General features: G+C 32.4%; 1 protein-coding gene across 1 annotated transcript in view; it reads left to right on the forward strand.

Annotated features, from left to right (window-relative positions):
• The window catches only part of LOC126737096 (uncharacterized), a 50,887-nt gene extending 39,195 nt beyond the window's left edge, over window positions 1–11,692 (forward strand). Inside the window, exon 6 of the mRNA XM_050441808.1 lies at window positions 1,274–11,692. Coding sequence (XP_050297765.1) covers window positions 1,274–1,348 — 75 coding nt within the window. The 3' untranslated portion in view covers window positions 1,349–11,692. The remainder of the gene's footprint in view (window positions 1–1,273) is intronic.
• Window positions 11,693–12,966: the final 1,274 nt, after the last annotated feature.

The following is a 12,966-nucleotide window of genomic DNA, read 5'->3' on the forward strand; positions in this document are numbered from 1 at the left end:
TGCCATTGGTGATAGAAATGTGCTGCGAAACCAGGTTGTTCATTTAAACGACTTTTTCTAATTCTAATTTTAACAAAAGTCGCACATCCATACTTTGGCCTTTGCTTCTTTTAAATTTAGATGCGTGCATTCAGGATGAGCCCATTTAGAGCACGTGTCACATCGAAACCTTAACTCGTTGTTTTTGCCTTCTTCATTGCAAATCAAACACATTTCGTCGTTTTTTTAATTCTCAGATCTATATCCTTATCGAACTACCGTTTTGGGTTTTGCTTTGTTTTATTTTTTTAACTGTATGTTTATTTAGTCATTTTCAGTATATGTGGCTTTGCAAGTGACTTCAATTGTTTTTTTTTGTTCTTTGTCTTGTTTTTCCTTTTCGTTTTCTTCCAGCATCTTTCACCGGTTTGCTAGTTTCTTTCTACGACGTCTATTTTTTACGATTGCATGAGGTAGAGAAGGTAATCCAATTGTCATTTAGATTTTCTTGGTTAGGGTTTGTGATAGCTTCATTAATTGACAAGAAGGCATGGAATTACTGTCTACTAGTGATAACGGCTTGGCGCCGTTTACTCCAGAAGTTGCAGGCACTAGCTCTGGCAAGATATTGGCTTTTAAGTTGAGCGCTAGTTGACGAGATTCTCCTATTATCGTTGAAATTAATTCTCTTTCTGTTTGAATTCGTCATCTTACCTACTTTGTTATTCGCCAACTTACCCTCCTACGTTGTTTCAAACAAAAACGGTGGAAATGACAAAAGTAAATGAACTGTTTTATTAATTCGTTTCCTAAATCACAGTTTAAACATGCATAAATAGCTTGTAATGGTTGGTAGAGTGATAACACTCATCTAGCCATCCGTAGAAGTTATTTTTGCGTTTACTAAAATTATAACGCAGGACAGGTGTTATACTCTTTGCTGTTTGCAGCCTGACTGAAGATCTACGTCCAAACGGCGGCAAACCAATTAGGTAAGGAGTACGCGTCAAAATAAATTTTTTGACAGGGTCGCTATTCCATCAAGTCTTGCTACAGTTTTATTTTAGCCAATTCGTCATCTTACCCTTCTTTCCTCTACATATATTAATGATGTTTATTAATTATTCAATATCCTTTATAGGTGTAATATTTGAAATATCCTTATGATAGTCCTAGAATAGAAAATTGAATTCCTTTAATTCCTCTTATAGTAATGTAAGACTTCTTGGGTTAAATTCAAAATACAGAAAAACTGAATTTCCAATAAAAATTTCGTTTTTTTTTTTCGTTGCAGTTGAAATCTAAGTCCGTCACCGCTTGGCGTCCAACCGATGAGCATACAGGCGAACTGTCCGTCTTTTGCTGGTGAAACAGGCTAAAGGGGCTCGAGCCAGCAAATCAGCCCCTGGATTCCAGAATGACCCCCCGGCCCGTAAGCCTTCCATCTCAATGGCCCCCAGAAGAGGCCGAGAACGCATCAGCGTCGCCCTTGTGTGCTGACAGTACCCCATGTTGCACCATTACGTCGGAACAATCGATGGCAACGTTCGGATCTACCAGTTGCTGTATCGACGCTTACTCTTGCTCAGTTATTAATTTAACTGTCAGCGATCAGACGATCGGTTGTACCGAGAATATGGATGAAGGCGACGGATCGTCAAGTAAGCCTAGTTGAACGGAAACGAAATTTATTCATATTATACGATTCGAAACGTGCGTACTGTTAGACCATTTGAAAAGACTATGTGTCTTTCATTTTTTTTTTACTATGAATTAGGTGTCGCTGAAAAACTGATTTGATTAACGTTACTGGATGTTAAAAAGTACATCTTTTATGTTGAAAGTGTTTCATCAACTTGGCGTGGTTGTTTAGGCTCAGGTGTATACACATTCTTCCAATTTGATCAAGTATGGATAAGTGGCTTGGCATCTTTTCCAAACTTATTAGATGTCGAGAAAAGCCTTAAGGCTATATTTACATGGATCGACTGGACCCGAAAAGATTAACTATTTCAACAAATGTGAATTTAAAAAAAAATTAAAATAAGTTGATAGTCGTACAAAAAGTGCAGGATGTGTCATGTGCGAAATTCAAAATTCTACACCGTATTGTACAATTTTGCTGATTCCACACTTGTTATAGAAAATACTTTTTTATTTTTTAGTGGCTAGAAAAAGATAAATTAATTATTTCAGATTTATGACAGCGATGTTAAATATTCTACGGTCTAAATTCGCGTTTAACGAATGTTCGTTAATCTGTGAATTATGGCTAACCACAGTTTAACCTTAGGGTGATAAAGGTTAATTTATGAAAAACGCAAACCTGAAATTGGATTTATAAAAGAGATGAGGTTGATACGGTGCAACTGTAGATGTTATTTTTTTTTTATCGTGGGTAGACCGTAAATTTTTACGCTTAAAACGTAGAAGATTATAAGATAAATTATTAATCGAGTGTTGCTCATCGGATTAAGGACAAAGGTATATAAATTTTTTTAGATTTACCTATTTAGAGCTAAATGAAAGGTCTTCAATTATAAGAGTTATGTAACCTGCACTTTTACGAGAGATTATTATAGTTGATCCTAGGTTAACCTTTAAACTTTCTGTTTTTTACAAGCAATTTTTACTCGACACTGCTTCTTGATTTTTAAAAAAATAATAAATAAATGGCATGGATTAGATAATTATTATCCCTCTTTTAGACCTCCAAGAATGTCCCTCCCCCAATATAAGTCAGCTCTGAAATTTCGACTCGTAAGATCTGAAATATGCAAATAGTACGCTAAGTTCACCTTTAATAACTGTAAACTTAAATCCAATTTTGCAAATACTATATCAATCACTATAATTTTCTTAAACAAGCTAAAGGATGAGGTTGAGATCGCAAAGTTAAAATATGACGGGCTCAAGCACCTTAGAATATTGAAAGGCCTTTCAATGTTCTAACTCAAGCACTGATATTGTTTTTGATGAAGCTGAGATAAACATTCTTAATGCAGGGTTTAACACTTCTCCAAAATACATCACACAGGAATTTGAGTTTTCGATTGAGCTTGCCATTGGTGGAACTAGTCTCCAACAACACCTTGTAATGAACTCAATATCTAAAAGACAATTTCACAAACCACCGTGACTCTCTCTCTCTACAACACTGATTATTAAAAATTTTAAGACTCTTCCGAAAGAAAACGTAAGGAGCATTATATTATCCAGCTCTGATATCCAGGAACCGAACAACATACCAGTTTCCTTCTTATCGAACTTTGTCCTAAAACTTATCACTACCTTTATAGGCTTCACCCCCAAATATATACTAGTTTCCTTTGATGTTAATAATCTCTTAAGAAAAGGTCCTCTGAATAAAACTTCAAATAAAGTCATTAACAGTAATCTCGTGCCTCCTTAAACTGTGCCTTGCTCAAAAGGTCTTTAACTTCAATTACAAATTCTACCAAAACAACCTGATGAACTGAAAAGGAGTAAATAAATATTTATTCCCTTATTGGTAGACTTAATATGTCCTGTGCTGTCTTTTGGAAAATGCGTGGCTTCATCGATATGCCCTTACAGACCAAGCTGATTGCCAAATGACGAAAAACTCCGCTCTGCGGGACAGGCTTACTTGCATGGAAGTAGATCATCACTAAGAGAGAGAGAATGATAAGAAAGAAAAACTATAGCCGAAAGGGAGGCTAAGGAGGTGCACTTTACACGAACTAATGCAGCGACTTCCAGTAGACGAAGTTGAAGTTTCCAACAACGATGGAGAAACCTGAGTGCTTCGATTTCGGCGGAAAATCTAACACAAAAGCCAGTATGACGTTATTACATGACAACGAAAACATATTGTCAGTAACAGTGTGAGGAATCATCTATCCAATAGGACCTTAAATCTCTGTAGCTCCATCTAACTTCAATGCCAAATAAATCTCTTTCGTTCTGGTTATTATGCCATTAGCGGACAAGGCGATGTTCAATCTCCAATCTCTTGAAGGTGTTTTGCAAAAGTGTAGAGATCCAAAGAAACCAGAAGCAAGTAAACCCAGGGCCCAAAGAAATGCCACTATGGTAGTGACCAGGAAAAATGCACGATCTCGCTCAAGTGCGTTTAAGATAATCTCATATTGGAGAGTGAAAAAGATCATCATCACCTTAAATGAGGGCCCCAAGAATCCCCAGGAATATTCAGAAGCCATAACCAGAGGCAGCCAAGAAGTCTTTAAGTAGGGACCACAAAAGTTCCTCGCCAGCAAGCCAAGATATGCCAACAAAAAATTCTAGAGTTGACCCAGAAGCAGTTATTCTGGCAAATTATCCCACGATAAATCAATTGGCTCTAAATATTAAAATGTTTTTTAAAAATTGTACTGTAACCATCAGTCTTATTCAGTCAGTTTTTCAGTGACACCCTTACATTTGTTTTGTGATATATAGATATTTCTAAACCTAACTATCGTATGCTTAGTATTTTTCTAGATGCTTTAAATTAACCTTGTAATAATGTATTGAATTTACAGTGGCGTACGTTAACAACCGACACAAGTGACTTCTTCACTATGGGTATAATTACTTTTCAAACCCATTTTTACAAAATTAGTCAATTATTTTTGGTATCCTAACGGCTCATATTTCATATCAATTTGTAAAAAAAGATAAAAGACCAGGACAACTTATTATCCTACAAATAATGACCTAAAGCGGTACGCCACTGATGTGTATACTAAAGTACAAAAACTATATAAAAAAAATTTTGCTTCAAAACGAAATTTTATATTGTACAAGCATCTACATGGTGAAAAATAGATTTTTTGAAAAACACACACTGCCTTCTGGAGAAACATTTTACAAAACGGTTTTTTTGGCTTTCATCTTTACATATTATGTATACTATGTAGATGTTGTACAAAGTTATGTAAATTGTAAATTTAAGTAACACTACTAAGTGTGTAGAACTGATATACATATTATGTATAGCTCTGTGAAATGACCAGGATTGTTTTTTTTTGTAATAATTGGTAACCGATTGCGTTTAAAAATTAGTTGATATTTAATTGGTTAACGATCTGTTTTGAGCAGCTAAAAGGAACTTCCTACATCATTTTGTTCATAAACCTTTTAATTTAATGCCTTTCTTAACAGACTTGAACAGGTTTTGGGGATGTGAAATGCAGATTTTTTTTCATGAATTTTTCTTTATTATGTCAGTTCTTGTATTCTTCTTCAACCTCTATTAAACCACTTCACAGCGAATTAATAAAAAATTAATTCAATTACTTGCAAGAATAATAATCTTTTTAATTGCTTAAAAAGCATACTGTGTACCGATATATGATGAAATGAAAACTAACTTTAAGTTATAGAAAATATTGTTTAAAATATTGAAATAAACCTTTTTCATTGATGAAGAAAAAATGAAGAAATGAAAAAAATAAATGTTCTTGGGCTAAATTATTATATTATGTACTTAAACTATTAATTATTCTTAATCTTCAACTTTTTTACTTTTAAACTACACTGCGTGGAATTAATAAGGAAAATCAATTACTGACTTAGACAGTAGAATTAACTGATGCAATGAGCAATATCTATTAATTAACTAATCAATAATTTATTGATGTAAATTACAAAATAGTAAAATATATGCAGTATATATACAACGTACTAAATTACAATGCATATCGAGGGCTGGGCGGCAGGATCTCGTAACCCTTAAAGTAAGAATTTTACAGGAGAGAAGAAAAATCAATTAAAATACAGAAAAAAAAAATTCTCCGCGTTTTTGCTTTTAAGTTAAATTTAAAATTAATGCGAAAATATAATAAGATACAAATTTGAATTAATTTTTATTTACAGAAACATTTATGTCGGTTACAAGGTACTGCATTTTTAAAAGTGCTGCTTACGAGGTAATGCACAAAGAACAGTAACACGAAATTCATTAATCCATAACATTGTTTATTGAAAAACCAGTAAATAATAGAAACTAAAACAAATTTTATGCTTACAAAATACACAGAATATTATTAAATAAAATAAACTTCAATTCTAAATAAAACCAAAAATATTCTATTGTTAAGTAAAAACTGTAATCACAGAAAATAGAAACTTCGTTAAAATATTGTCGATACAACAAGATAATCATTTTGCATCAAAAGGCAGATTATCGTGAAATGGCCAACAATCTTGAGGTATACATTTTTTTATTGCTTGAAGATGGTCATACTTCGTTTTGGTTATTTTATTTTTCTGTTTATATAGGGCGGGAAATTCAATAAGCTCAAAATTTTTGATTTTATTTGGACGATTGAAGATATCATAAAATAATTCATCGTTAAAATCCAGTTTAAATTTGATAAGACCTCCATAATACTCTAATGCTCGAATATCCGTCACAAGCGAGGTTTTTGATGGTTTTATCGACCTATATTTCAATAGGTCTTTTCTACTAAAATCCCTAAAAAAATCGAAATCTTTCGTTTTTGCCACGTATGGTGTCGAATGTCTGGCTTCGCATGTAATTCTCAAATAATCACTAGGTAAGTATATTTCTTTGTTTTTAAGTCGCTTTTCTATTGCGCTATGCACTGAGTCACACTCCATTTGAGTATGACCCTTTTCAAGGAATTTTTGGGTGATTTTGATATCATATTTTTCACTCAGGTATAATAAAGCATTGGCCAAAATCGCAGTTCTATTCTGAGCAGTACACCCATCGGAGTATATTATAAGAGGGTTTTTTGTCACCACCACTAAGAAATTTTTCTTCAAGAAAATCAAGCAAAAAAGATGCGTATGTTGAGGCCTGTCCATCTGCTTGAGTTTCATTATACCAATAGCAAACTACTTTTTTAGTAGCCAAATTGTAAATAATGAAATTGTGAGAACACAATTTAGTTTTGTAATACAGTGTACTCGCTGCAATCTGAGGCGATAGCTTAACAGCTTGTACATCCATTGTAATAACGTTACATCTTTCCAATAGTGCATCTGCTTTATCTTTCTCAGCTCTGGCCCTATTTTTCGCATCTATGTGCTTATTGTAGTCTTCATCAGATACGTTTCCATTTTTAAACATAAAAGAAAGATCGCACTGATCCTTTTGAGGAGAAAAAATAGCAATCTTCATTGATGTAGCAACCTGCCTTAATAGCTTAAAACAAAGAGCTTTACGATTTTCAGTCTGACATTCCTGTTGGTAAACTTTATACAAATCGTTCCAAGACTAAAAATTTTGCTCTAGATAAAGCCTGTCTGTATCCTTCCTACAGTAATGGGATGGTAATTTATTTAATTTAATTAAAAATGTGTCTAAAAATTCTCTATCTTCCTTAAAAATATCTAAACGCTTCACTTGGGTATCACGTGCTTTTACTATCCTATGATTTGCCGATAAAGCCCAAGATCTTGCAGACCATTCTCCTAAGCTTAAAGTATTAAGATACATTGACTTACAAACTGGAAGGTGAGCATTGCTTAAAATAAGATGGTATTTCAATGTTATGAACCGTCTTGAATTTTCTGTTTCAGGCCTTTTCCTGTCACATACCTTTACTGTGGTTGCTACAAACACTTTTCTTTGTTCCCAGGACATCTCTGACCAAAATTTGGAAAAAATATTTTTTCTATCATCATCCGTAAATTTTCGGCACTGTTTTGAGGGATCTTTGCAATTGCATCGAGGCTTTAGACGTCTTTCTTCTCGTGGAGTATCATGAAAAGTATTGTTTTGACCCCTCGGTTTCCTAAATCCAATGTATTTCCCTCCACTCATTCTTTGTTTTTTGTTGACTTCTCTTTTTCTTTGGACTTTGGTCCGTTTCTTTATTTCTAATTGCGTTTTATCTTCTGAACTGGAGCTGTTTTCTAGCACACTATCGTCAGGCGTGTTCGTATCTTCAATCGCGTCTCCTGTGGCCATTGATTCTGGATCTGATTGAATTTCTGCGTCTATCAAACTTATTTTATCACTTTGCCGTTCTTTTGGCGTTAAAATTTCGATCTCAGAAGTCTCTAAAGTGCTCTCTGGTTGCTGCTGGGAAATACAAAGCTCATTTCTAAGAACTATCCCTTTTTGAATTGCGTCTTCCATCAGGCAACTTTTTTGTTCTTTTGGGTTTTCCTTTATAATTGAACTTCTCATCTCAGAGGTTTCCAAAGTGCTTTCGAGTTGATGCTAGGACATGCTAAAGTCATCTGCAAGAACTATCTCTGCCTCCTGGATCATTACCGCTACATCTTCGGGACTTAAAGCTTCAGCAAAGATATTGAAACTATTAAAAGAATCGCTTAAATTGGCTCTGCCTGGGAGATTTTCTTGATCTACGCTTGGGCTTTGAAGAGCCAGTGCATTCATCATAATTTTTCTTGTTCGGCTTGACATCTTTAGCTGTCGTGTGGGAAAATCAGCCTATAAGAGATACACATGTGTTAGTATATCTAGTAAAATTGTAGTAGGAAATCTAGTAGGAAAAGGTGGACATTCCCACACGATCTTTAAAATTGCCTTTCGAGGCACAAGCCAAGGCTAGCAAAACAAAGTTTGAAAATGTATTAAGTACCTTTTCTTACGGGGTATAGCTACATACATACTGTTTTTCCAAAAAACGTAAAAGTTCTTAAAATAGATACTATTTTAAAAACACTAGTTTCTCCTTATTCTTTTAATTAATTTATTGTTCAAAATATTTTAATTTTTTTCTTAAAATCCTAACAGTAATTTTCTGTTGCCAGGCAAAAAATTAAATGGAAGAAAATTTTTCTTAGCAAAAAAATAACTAACAATGGCAGTATTTCTTATCGGCTTTTAAAAAAACTGTAGTCTTAGGCATAATATAAAGTTTTACTTACCTCTGAAGTGCAGAAACACAAAAACAGTACCTCGTAACCACAATAGGAGATAATAGGCAGGACCTCGTAACTGAAACATCAAAAAAATGTGACTAATTACTAGCAAATTACTGACTAAAATTGCCATTAACATTTAAAATTACATTAGTTAAACGTACATGTTTCCAAATAAGATCACACCATGTAAAATAAAAAGAAAATTCAATGATATAAAAGAAGTTATTTTGGACTTACCTCTGGACACCACAACCGTTTACGGGAAACTGAGCGGTTACGAGGTAATGTGGACAATTTGCAACAATTTGGCGCGAAATAGATACGAGGTTATGTTTTCTTTTAAATTCTGCTTAACGATTTTTTTTTTGAGTATTTTTCAATAGATGGCAAGACTAATTCTGAAAAGAAATATATCAAAATCCCATTTTAATAAATTTTGCGGGTTTCGAGGTCCTGCCTTCCGGCCCTCGATATATAATCATTAAAATTTCTAAGCACATAGTAACATTCAACTTTATTCAGGTAACAAAAGTAATTTTTAAAGAGTTTTCCTAGGTGGTTGAGGTATTTTTTTTCACGTACTTGAAATAATGCGTTAATAATTTTTTAATTGTAATGAAATAAAGTTGAGATAATAAAGCAAAAAATTAAAAAAAAAAGAATCAAATTTTCCAAGAGGTTTTAGTTCTTGATACTTGATTGATTTAAAATAGACACAAGTTGAAAAAACCCTTTCTCTGATCAGATTCAGGGCAGGCAGTATATACTAGTATGTTTAATACATGTTTAAGCCTTTAAAAAATAAATAAATAAAAACTTAATTGATTTAAAGTTTTATTTTTATTTAGATTAAAAAAACAATTTTTTCTATTATTTTATGAGAAGAAGAAATCTCTTCAAGGATTGAAGTATTTTTAAAAGTAATTTTTTCTTCCAAGAAGTCTATTTTAGTTTTATTTTTTATTATTTCTTCAACTTCCTGTATACTTCATTACCAAGAGATATTCCAACTGTCTCAGTCAGGAAAAGAGCAGAAATGTCAGTTAAGGTTTTTTTTATTGAAAAATGCTTTTTCTTTTTGAAAAAACCCCATATGATTCACAAAGGGAAACAAACCTTATGAATAACAAAAAAAATCATGTTCCGATTAAAACCTCTCTATTATTGAATTTAATGAATACAGGGTGTTTCAGAGCTGTGGCAACAAAAGCCCCTAATCAAAATATAGTTCATAATAATTTTTGTTTCATGAGAATTACAGCCTGTTATGTTAAGAAAAGCATTATTTAGAATCTTTATTTATTAAACACTTGTTTACATCACTGGTGCTAAATCTATCCACATAGAGCATCGAAAACAAAAAAAAATATCTTACTTTTTCGATAAAAGTCTTAAGTTTATTTACTGTTTTGTTCTTACTTGGCATTATCATAATATAATATTTAGACGTTGTTGTGATCGTTTCGGGTTTTTGATAAAAATACAGCATAGATGAAAGAACTTTTGATAAGACTGGTAAATTATAACTTATACGTTTGTTTGCGGTTGGCTGTATTTTATCAATATGCATGACTGTGAGTTCTACATAAGAATTTAATATTATTTGTAACTTTTACCATTGTTTAATATCTTCCGACCAAAACGGGGGGGAGGGCAAAAAAAATAATCTAAAAAAGGGGTCCAGGGATTATAACACTAATAACATTATATCCAAGTTAAAACACTAATTATTGGTAATCTATGTTGAATTGAAAATGAACATTAACGATTTCATAGATGACATTTTTGTTTAATATTTGATGTAAGATTTTGCATAATCCTTATAGCACTCAAGGTGTAAAATCGTATTGATCTCGACAATGAAGTGAAGTAATTTTAAGTTTGCTGAGAGTCTGATAATTAAGACATTGTAAGGAGTCGTATGCAGGGAACAAATCTTCGTTTTGTGGGACATAAGCAGTTTAAACTTGTCTTATTTGCTTCATATTCACGTTCAGTAAACCAAACATATTTGATTCTCAATTTCGTTAAATAGTAGTTAAGTCTCGAATAAAATATGTACCCACAAAACGTTCACAGAATATCTGTGCAAGTTAGTGACATTGGATGTTTAACAAAATAAAACTTGTACCTAAGATTTTAACTTTAGAAAACAAACGTTTGTGTGTATCTCTATTATATAACATACTCTATTATTGTATCTGAGAGTTCAAAAAGGGCTGCAGAATTAAAATAATAGAAAAAGGCTTCATTTTTTTTTATATACATTATAGTTTGTTACGTAATGTACTGTTAAAAAAAAGTCTTGTAAATAACAAGACTTTCTCTATTATTTTTAAGTTGATAGAAGTTTTCCGATCTTATATTTACTTTGTAAAACAATTTTCTTTCTATTGCCTGGGGGTCTACTCTGTTATATATTTAAAAAAAAAACAAACAATGGAAAATAACAGTTTTGTAGAATAGAATTCGTGATATATTTGTTAAGTATTGTTAGCACATGTTATTGTGCGCTTAATAAAACATTATTTTTTAATTTTTGTGATATAGGAAGGTAGTCATATAGAAATCCGTTGAAATACTACTTTACAGTGGCGCCATTTTCTGATTTTACCATCGACTAAATATCAAAATAAATTTTACTAGCAAATATTTTAGAGTTCTCTGTACCTATATTAATATAACATAGTCTTATAGGTTGCAGAGAGGTCTATTACTTACAACTTAGGTTGAAAATAGTTATTTCTATATGCCTAAAGATATCGCACATTTAATATAAGTTGCAATCAGATAAATATATTAATTTTAATAAATTTAGATTTTACAGTCACTATTTGACTTAATAAAAATGTTTTATAAATTTCCTGTTTGTTTTATTTACCTATTTCAAAAAGAGTCTATAAAAATGGTCCTAATAGTAAATCTATTTTACAGAATAAAAGATTAGATAGAAGATTAATTAAGTTTTTGAATGGAATTTATTGGAAACCCTTATTCAATGTTTTGTCTATCTTGATAGCTGTATGCACCATAATATGTTGCTAGTTATTATAGTGTCAGAAGTTTTTAAATTTTTATGATATAATGATGAATGTTTCTGATATGATGATAAATGTTTTATTTTAATAAATTCCAGATTTTCTTTTGAAAACTACAAACTTCAAGACAAGTCTAATGTTAATAATGACAGAGGATATCTAAACCTTGTGAAATTGTATTCAGAATTTTTAAAAAAATATATTTTACAAAAGAAAAGTTATGTGATGGATATCTCTGTTGTCTCCTCCAGGACATCCTATCAGTCATATAACTCTGAGAGCCCTGGACTTAGTAGGGAACAAGGAATTTCAAACATTAAAAGAAATAATAAAAATGTATATTACCATCAGAACAGTTAAGCAGATCAAGAACCTTTGACAGTACTTATGATACAGATAATATAAAATTCCAAACATTGTGTGGTGTAATTCTAACAATATTCTGGGATTCTTGCCTTTAAATGTCTGCATGTGAAAGACACTTTATTCTGTGACACTTTGTGCAACCTTAGGTCTTTGCAAAATTGTTTTCTCTAGTATATGGTCCAAATAATTATCAATCTCAATTTCCTGATATATGGAAACTCTCATATTTCACACCCATTCATAAAAATAAAGAGAAAAACAATGTCTGAAACTAAAGGCACTAGTTGACGCAATTAACCTTTCTTGGAGCAAGGGGATATTCCCATCTTGCCTAAAATCAGCTAAAGTTATCCCAATTCACAAGGGTGGAGCTCTTGATAATCCTTCCAACTTTCGTCCCATCTCTCTCTTGTCTACGCTATCAAAGGTAATCGAAAAACTGGTTAAAAATCGAATAATGTCCTTTTTAAAGTCCAAAAACATCCTCACCAGACTTCAATTTGGCTTCCGTGAAAATACCAGTACCAATGATGCCATGTTTAATTTTTTTTCATGAGCTTTACTCCCAGATAAATGCTGGTGGAGTTTCGGCGGCAGTTTTTTGTGATTTGTCCAAGGCTTTCGATTGCGTCTGCCACAGGATTCTACTGAGGAAGCTTCATCATTATGGATTTCGGGGAGTTTCATCTTCTTGGTTTGCTTCCTATCTGCAAGATCGGCAACAACGAGTGCT

Source organism: Anthonomus grandis, chromosome 6 (genome assembly GCF_022605725.1).
Source record: "Anthonomus grandis grandis chromosome 6, icAntGran1.3, whole genome shotgun sequence".
In the NCBI taxonomy this organism is placed as follows: Eukaryota; Metazoa; Arthropoda; class Insecta; order Coleoptera; family Curculionidae; genus Anthonomus; species Anthonomus grandis.